Here is a 9,159-nt window from a genome sequence, read left to right on the forward strand (position 1 = left end):
CAGGGGTATATCCTGTCCTATTCTGCATGAGACGGACGTAGCTCCTTGGGTCATGTTTGTCTCTTTCTTTCTTTCTTTCTTTCTTTTTTCGTCCAGTTAAACGAATACGAATGGATATATCACTGTGCAGAACAAGATGGCTACATGTATGTACAGTACAGTACATACCTAATCTAATCTATTACGGACAAATATGACACGGAATCAAAAAAAAATATCAGACGAGAATACCGTAGAACTTGACTAGCTATCTAGTAATAAGATAAGAAGACGAAAAGGTATAACCAATCAAGCTTGAACTCCCTTTTAAATGCCCATTTATATAGATATGTACCTGAAAAGCTCCTAAAAATATAGACGATAGACTGATCCTTGCCCTTCTTCTGATCAAAGACTTCTTCATTCAGATGGTTGAGAACCCTGGAACGCTGACAAAGGCCATCGTCGCCTCTATATAAAATGGTAAAAACTATTTTATTCTTAATGCCAGAGGGGAATTTGAAATAAGATGGCATTGTCAACATTGGGTAGGTAGCATTCTAAGGTCTAAAGTCTATATCTATAGCGTTAAATACATGCTCAGTATTTGGTACGATACAGGGAGGTGTTAATACTTCATCGAAGCCAGTATTAATCAGCGTCTATAGTGTATAGTATATAAACTATCGGTCAGGGTTCAAGGAATTTGTTTTATTTTATTTCATTGTTAGTAGTCTCCTGTTCTTTACATTTACTTGATTAAGAACTCCTGAACTGAATTCACTGAATAGGATACTAACTATTTATTTATTTTTATCCGGCAGCCGTGCCTTGCCAGCAGCTGGATTCCACACTTAGTAGAGAAACCGGGAGATTCTGTTTAGCATTTACAGAGGATGCCATGCCATGACATGCCATTGACAAGTGAAATAAAACCGAAATTGTTACTGGATCGTCCATATCTCTCAATCGAGGCACTTCTCGACGAACCTGGATATGCCATTGGCCTTATCTCTTTTGGTCATTTGACCTATCAAGTGCTGTAGGTCAGACAATTAGACCTCACCAAAGGTCTAAAAGAAAGAAGCCTGAGAGACGCCGTGCACTATGATAATGTATTCGACTTTTTGAATACAGACAATTACATGCTCTGCATTACTGTTATATCCCATTCTCATTTATATTTCTATTCCTATATTCATAGCGGGAAGACGACGCAAGAGGCTCTTTCTTTTCAAATTTAGGCTAGAGGTGTCGTGCACTGGGAGGACTTGCTTCTCTTGAAGGAATTCTCAAAGTCTCTATATTTTCATTAGACTATCTAAGACCTACCTATTAATTAACTGTTTCCGTAACAGATTGATAAAGCTATCTATCTATATTACCTCGACTAAGTGCAGATGTTACTATCCTACAGCCGATTCAATTACCTACTTCGATAAATTATACGCGATAGAATGGTCAATTTCATACGGTTGTATTTCATCCAGCTGATGTTGAAATATCGGAAGTGGATGATCTATCGTCAGTATAGATATTGAGAATAGGAAATAGGTGCTTGTATTTAGCCTTGCCTCTTTTCATTTATTTTCCATGTATTAAGGAATTTATTTTCTCATCTTATTTACAAGAGCTAATGTCCTGCTCAAAATTCATCATGTCCGCCGCCTTTCCAAGCCACAAAACCAGTCCTCGTCCCCAGCAACAGCCCTAAAACCATCCCTCCAAAAAAAAGCCACCTGTCGAGAGAATGTGTGCCTTGCCGTTATACAGTGTCCCCACAGCCCACTTTCTCATTTCCTCGGTCACCTGGGTACAAGACGTGTTCAATTGAACATCTGTCCATTCCAGACATTCCAGAGAATCCACTTCGCTGCAGTCAGGATTTCTGAGTCGCGGATCCTTTGACTGCCCTTTTTGTCGTGGCTGTTTCAAATGCATCGCGCATTGCCCAGATGGCATATAGTGGATCGCAACGCCAGGTGTGACATTCATCAAGGTTGGCAACGAATGCGTTGCAGTTCCTCTTATAGATTCTCCAAGACGTTGGTAGACGTAGTAAACCTGACCGTCCTAGAAAAGGACGTAAAAAAGAGAAAGTTTTGCAACTAGACTACCTATTTTTGAAGTAGATTTCTGAGTGGCTTTTATAAACTATGCAATATACCCCAGCACACGGGCGACCTTTGCCTGGGATGGATCATGACAGGGGATCTGTTCAGCCAGTTCCAGGCACGCCTCGTCAAATGACAAAATCATCTGACAAGAGAGCGTCTTCTGTAAGAAGGTTGAGAATGGAGTGGACGGCGGATTCTAGCGACAGAGTCGTATTTGGTCGCAGATGTCCTGAAAAATAAGAAAGACTTTCTCGTCTGTGTACTCTGATATGCAAACCATTTTGTATACTGTATTTCATGGTGGGCAGTTATGAAAGACAAGACTCAAACAGCGCAGACGAGAGAAACAAACAAGGAAGCCTCCCGGAGGAAGAATAAGTTGAGATTCTTGTCAGACCATGAAGACCGAAGCTTCAGGGAGAGAACCGCCTTGACTGGCCAGGTGCCTCCAAAGCGAATCATATAGGAAATTCCGAGTTTTATACCTGAATCGAGGAAGGCGTCCAAGTTATACAGTTAGTAACACCTGTCTATGTTCAATGATGGTTGCAGGTTTGATCTCTACATTGGCTGAGTGCACCACTTTAGTTCCACTTGTCATGAATGCCACTGTGCCACCATGCCCATCTCTTTCTGAATTAATTAAATAGTCCCTTTCTATGAACATGTACGGAACGTCTAAAGTAATCATCGTGGATGGCAGGAGCGATATTATCTTTGCAATAACTGTAACAATGACACCTTATCACTATTACTACACCATTATCATTTATTATTTCTGCGGTGGTTCTTGATTTTATATAGGATTAGAATGCTCGACATCAGTCAAATAGATCATCTTCGTCGTTTCCATTGAGATAAACTCTTGGCTGGGCAAGGATTTGTTGGACTTTGAATTTCACAAGGCTTATACAATGATCATTTTACTTTAGACCAGAGACTTGAAGTATATTGAGGGGAAAAAAAGGACGAGAAGAGCATGTAGAAGGTAAAAGAAAGAGGTCATGGACACAATGGCCAGAAGAGTATTTATCTCCTAGTCTCAATCTCTGAGAAGAACAGATCACATGAAAATACAAGCAAGAGCAGCGCAGACAGGCTAAGCAGGAATTGCGAATCGAGAGCCAGAAAGGTCTTTCCAATGCATGAGATACTGTATCATGCTGGAAGCAATCTTGAGCACGCGTGTAATAGCCTGCTAAACAGATCCACACTAATCACAGCAAGCCATTTCACAATGAGAGAATTTCTTCGACGGTCTCAAGAGGAAAAAGAAAATTAAGTGGTCCTGCGTAGAAATTCAGTATGTACAGTACATGTACTGGGGAAAACACCCAAGGTAGAGGAACGAACAAGAATCTGAATTATTTCCCGTCTGAGCTCGTAATAATGCAATTGAGCAACAGGTGACGTTTTGGAATAAGACTGGTTCAGTAGCTACCTCTAGTATTGTTAGTAATATACCTATGCTATGCGGATACTTTTTATACTTCGTATGTGCCGATAGATGGAGAAGAGTAACCGAATATATTAGAGGAATTAATCAGTACATGATTTCTTCTCGATGAAGACGAATAATAATACGATCGATCTGTTTTGAGAGAAAGTAAAACTAGAACTTCTGGCTTGACAAGAGTGAATAAAGACAATGGTCAGAGAAGACCTGATTCATGTGAATTGTCGGTTTATAGGAAGTTTGTGATCTGGCCATGAAGCCAGAAACTGCCTGAGACAATAAATGGTGATGGACTTACACCGAATAGGGGAGACTTTTGTCATAAAAGGCTTGTCTTTCTGCGCTTATCCTAATTTCTTTTGTTTTAGACGTTTACATAAAGCTAGCTTGATTGTAGCCCAAATTCTATGACAATGCAGAGAAATGTAAACTCGTAAATATATTATAACTTTAGTCTAGAGATGGTCGAAAGAGTTGTTAAAGAACGTATCTAGACATGCACTTCGATAACCGTTTTTGGAAAGAGTCAAGACGGCAAAAGGTTGTCTCCTTGGATAAATACATCTGAGACTAGGGGGAAGACAATCTTCTCTCTTGTTAGTTTTGTTAAATACTCAGGAAGATACTCGAGCTCTGCTCGTGTTGGAGAAAATGGCACAGTATGAGAGGAGAAGAGCATATCCAAGGGGGATGCCTTTACTGTCCTGAAGTGTAGGTTCTCGTCTCTGACCGGTTCCGTTGACTCTACTTCCTTTTTGGGATGTAGAGCCTGGCATACCTAGAGCTAGAGCTTGGCAGGAAGAGACTTGAACTACATACAGCATGCCGGAGTAGTTAATTTCAATTCGAGTAAAGTCTTACTTAATGGCTTCGAAATTGCTGACCCTTGAATTCATGAAGTTTAATTAATCTATTTAGGGCATGACAGAGGCAGAAGTAGTTCCATGACGATAGGCATGTGACAAATACCAATCTAGGTAGGTACTTCCTCCTTGAGGTAGTTTAGGGAAGGCAGACAAGCCAAGTTCAATTGAGATGTCGGCTTCAATTCCCCTTTTCTTGACAGATCCAGAAAGCGTTGTGCTATGTAATTTGTGCATTTGCGCTGTGACTCAGCATTTCCAGCTTGCCAACTACTGGCTGGCTTGTGCTTTATTGTACATCCCGTATGTTCATGTATATTCATGCTATTGTTGGAGAAGGCTTCATTTGATTTTTCTAGAAACATTCTATCCGCTGGATGGGCATGAAGCTATTGCACCGCTGCAAGACTGAGAACTTGTTGCCTCAGAAAGGACTAGAATGCTCCATAATTAATTTCCTTTCTTTTTTTTTCTTTTTTTATTATTTTCCCCCTGGCGAAGACACGTAACAATCGTAGGACATTCTCCTTTTTCGGTAGGTCCATTATTGGGGATGTCAAGCTTTCCCCTCATGAAGAGCCCCTTTCCCCTCACGGGCACCAAAATTTCCCCTCACGTCGAAGACTTCTCCTCACTGCCATTATTATTGGACAGAGCGGTTACCGCGTCTGGAAGCCTGGCTGCTCTGAGCGCAAGAGGCAAAAATCCCTTAAGATGCTTCGATGCCGAAGAAGCCGCGAGTTAGCCCCGAGACATGTGACGTTTTCTCCTTATTCATCTCAGATCAACGTCAACGACACAGCCTCCAGCAGAGCCGCAGCACAGCACACGTCTGTCTCGTATTCGTGCCCGGAGTCCTCCGCAAAGCCCCGAAAGAGTATATCCTTTCGGCCAATAAGCCGCGGCACGATAATCACCCGGGAGTCCGCAGGGCCTTAGATAATAGCAGTGGGACTTTTGCGAGGCTCAGTACTGGCGTACCCCAGATTTCCACACCCGGCAAGTGGACTATCCTGCTCAGAGCTTCCAGACAGCAGCGACAGTAATAATGTCGATTGCGCTGCGCTGGCAATGGAGGCCGGCGTCGCTGGTCGGCGGCAAGTCGCCGTCGGCCCGTTAGTCAGCCGACCACACGGGAATCCCGAAGAAGCAGCAGCGGCCAAGATGAATCGCCCGAGCAGGAAAGCGCATCCAACACCGACTCTCCCGACCTGCGTCATCGCCGCATTGGTCCTTTTTTCTTTCTTTTTTAAACTCCATCCCTTAACCGCCCGAGATCTCGTTCGTTTATCTTGCATGGTCTTTTTGATCCGTCGGAGCGACACGGAAGACCTCCTTATAAATAGCCCAGTCCTCAATCGCTCCCTGCAAGCGACGCGTTGCTAGGCACAGCACAGCATTGCACAATTGCACTCCGCGACCACGACTCCGGCGCGCGACATACCTAAAGCTGCATACCCACCGGCTTTCCCGAAATAGCTCCCAGGGACCACCCTTCCGGCGCTTATCCGGCCCCAGCCTTAGTCTCGACCGCAAGCTGCCCAAATAAAAAAAAAGTTTTTGCAGCCGTTGTTCAGATAACGACGCTGGTTAGCCCTGGATTGCGCACACCGGGCCTCCAAAAACAGTTTCGTGCCCGCCTATCCACGGCGCACCTCCGATCTATTCTTATTCTTGACTTCTTGACATGCTCTGATCCCATTAAGAAGCTGCACCTCAGAGCATCTTCTTCCTCTCCCGCCTCTCCTACTCTCCGCTCCTTCCCCCTTCCGCTTCGTCGAAGCTAGGCGTGAGGACCGATCATGGCTGTCGGGTCGCTCCTGATCCGTCCAAAGGCGGTCTCGCCCGCGACAATGCAGCTGGCGACCTTGTCGCGCAGGTCGCTGTCCTACTCCTCGCGCTTTGGCAACGGTCTCCGGGCCGCTTCCTCGCCATTGACCGTCAATTCGCGGAGACAGCCTGTGCAGCGCTCTTTCCGACGATCATACACGGATTCCGCACCCGAACCGGAACCCAAGAAGAGATTCCGATTCTTGCGATGGGCCTATCGCCTGACTTTGCTCGCCGGTCTGGGAATGACTGGATGGACGGCATACAGCATCTATGTCCTGAACAATCCAGAGGAGCAGTTTCAACCTGACCCGGACAAGAAGACCCTGGTGATCCTAGGTAAGTCGCTGTCGATCCCAGCGCAGTTGGGGAATCGCCCTCTGACTGGACTCGCTTTCTCTCAGGCTCTGGATGGGGTGCCGTCTCCCTGCTCAAGAAGCTCGACACGGAAAACTACAATGTCATCGTCATCTCCCCCCGTAACTTCTTCCTTTTCACCCCCCTGCTTCCTTCCTGCACGACCGGTCTGATCGAGCATCGCTCCATCATGGAACCTATCCGGAACATTCTGCGTCACAAGAAGGGCACCGTCAAGTATTACGAAGCAGAGGCTACCAAGATCGATTACGAGAAGCGCGTTGTCCACATTAGCGACGGCTCCGAGATCACGGGCGATGTTTCCCGCACGGAGGTTCCTTTTGACATGCTCGTGGTTGCTGTCGGTGCTGAAAACGCCACTTTTGGTAAGTCAATGGCCAAGAAAAAAAATGTCCAGGAACGTCGGTTTGCTCATGCTCTATTCCAGGTATTCCCGGAGTCAAGGAGCACTCTTGCTTCCTGAAGGAAGTCGGCGATGCGCAGAAGATCCGCAAGCGAATCATGGACTGCGTCGAAACGGCCATGTTCAAGGACCAGACCGAGGACGAGGTGAAACGACTCCTGCACATGGTCGTTGTCGGCGGTGGTCCCACTGGTGTCGAGTTTGCTGGTGAGCTCCAGGACTTCTTTGAGGAGGACCTGAAGAAATGGATCCCTGAAATCCAGGACAACTTCCATGTGACTCTGGTCGAAGCGCTGCCGAACGTGAGTTTCTCCAGAACGAACATACTGTGAGTTGATGTCCAGAGTTTGACTGACGTGTGTTCCAGGTTCTTCCCATGTTCTCCAAGCAGCTGATCGACTACACTGAGTCGACATTGAAGGAGGAAAAGATCACTCTCCGCACCAAGACCATGGTCAAGAACGTCACCGACAAGTACATCGAGGCCGAGGTGACCAAACCAGATGGCAGCAAGGAGATTGAGAAGATTCCGTATGGTCTGCTCGTCTGGGCTACCGGTAACGCCGTTCGCCCTGTCGTCCGAGACCTGATGAACCAGATCCCGGCGCAGAAGAACTCCCGTCGCGGTCTCGCTGTGAACGAGTATCTGGTCGTCAACGGAACGGAGAATATCTGGGCCCTCGGTGACTGCTCCGTGACGAACTACGCTCCGACCGCCCAAGTGGCCAGCCAGGAGGGTGCCTTCCTCGCTCGTCTTTTCAACACCATGGCCAAGACGGAAGAGATTGAGAAGGAGTTGAGCAGGCTGTCTGCTGCCCAGCAGGCGGCTAAGAACGAGGATGAGCGCAACAAGATCCTGGAGGAGATCAAGGAGCGTCAGAAGCAGTTGCGGAGGACCAAGCAGATTGGACCGTTCCAGTACTCTCACCAGGGTAGCCTGGCATACATTGGAAAGGAGCGTGCGGTTGCAGACATCAGCTGGCTGAGCGGCAACATTGCAAGCGGTGGAACGATGACCTATCTCTTCTGGCGCAGTGCTTACTTGAGCATGTGCTTCAGCGGTATGTATCGCGTTATGAGAAGGCTATTTTCGGAAGAAAGCTAATAATGTTTGCAGTTCGCAACCGTGTTCTTGTGGCGACCGACTGGATCAAGGCCAAGATCTTTGGTCGTGACGTCTCTCGGGAGTAAACCCGTCCCGAAAAACGAGTTTCCACAACTGTATCTTCCATCCGATTTGAAATACCTTTTTGCGAGGCTTCATTTGTTGCATTTCGTACCTTGTCCTTGGAACCTGGCTTCATGTGTCTCAGCTGGGCGAATTGGGACGGGGCAGATTTTTGAAAAGGGAACGATTCAGCATTAAAGAGTCGGAGCGGAATGGTTAATAATATACTATCCACATTGTACGAAATAGATATAGACTGGGATTTGGGTTTTTGTGATCTTGCTTTCTTTTTTTTCTTTCCTTGTGTGATTGTGTCCTGTAACCGTTTAGTATTACTACTACAACTTTCATATGTTTTCCTTTGTTAAATTTTCGACCATCATCATCATCATCATCATCCAATTGGCTCTTTTTTTGGTTTTTCTCATGATGTATAGATGTATAATCCCATTATTTTCTGTTATTTTTTCTCGTTTCTGATTCTTGCCTGGCCCTGTAATAACATCATCTTCTCTACATATGAGGAGTAAGTCTATACATTACCATCGTCATCTTGGTCATGTTCGTTGTTCGTCAAGTCATCTGCTGAGTAGAAGAAGTGAATAAAATAAACAAATAAATAGTCATCTAATCTATCTATCTTCGTCGATATCTAATTACCTCGTCTGGTCAGTTTTTTTTTTACCTTTTTTTGCGTTTTTGACTGCGCTAGTAGCTAAGAATATTAATTATTAATTATTAATTATTAATTATTAATTGAATCGAGTAATTACTAAAGTGATTACTTAGGTACGTAAGGTAGTTACGTACCGTACGTAAGTATTAAGGAAACCAACATAGAGGGAGAGATCTATCTCATCATCTATCTCATATATCTTTTTTTTTTGCTTGGATTTGTCGTAGATTATTCTATTCGTGGAAGGAAAAAAAAAGAAAAAGGAGATGGATGGATGGATGGAAAGTCC

At 45.2% G+C, this 9,159-nt stretch overlaps 1 protein-coding gene across 1 annotated transcript; it reads left to right on the forward strand.

Annotated features, from left to right (window-relative positions):
• Nucleotides 1-6,217: 6,217 nt before the first annotated feature.
• Nucleotides 6,218-8,217, forward strand: T310_8126 (NADH:ubiquinone reductase (H(+)-translocating); the record flags this gene model as incomplete). The annotated part of the gene is made up of 5 exons (XM_013469091.1): nt 6,218-6,584; nt 6,650-6,988; nt 7,021-7,328; nt 7,394-8,087; nt 8,144-8,217. 5 exons carry the CDS (start codon nt 6,218-6,220, stop codon nt 8,215-8,217), a joined length of 1,782 nt encoding a protein of 593 aa, XP_013324545.1.
• Between the last annotated feature and the right edge of the window lie 942 nt (nt 8,218-9,159).

This window comes from Rasamsonia emersonii (assembly GCF_000968595.1).
Source record: "Rasamsonia emersonii CBS 393.64 chromosome Unknown ctg1118621760655, whole genome shotgun sequence".
Classification (NCBI taxonomy): Eukaryota; Fungi; Ascomycota; class Eurotiomycetes; order Eurotiales; family Trichocomaceae; genus Rasamsonia; species Rasamsonia emersonii.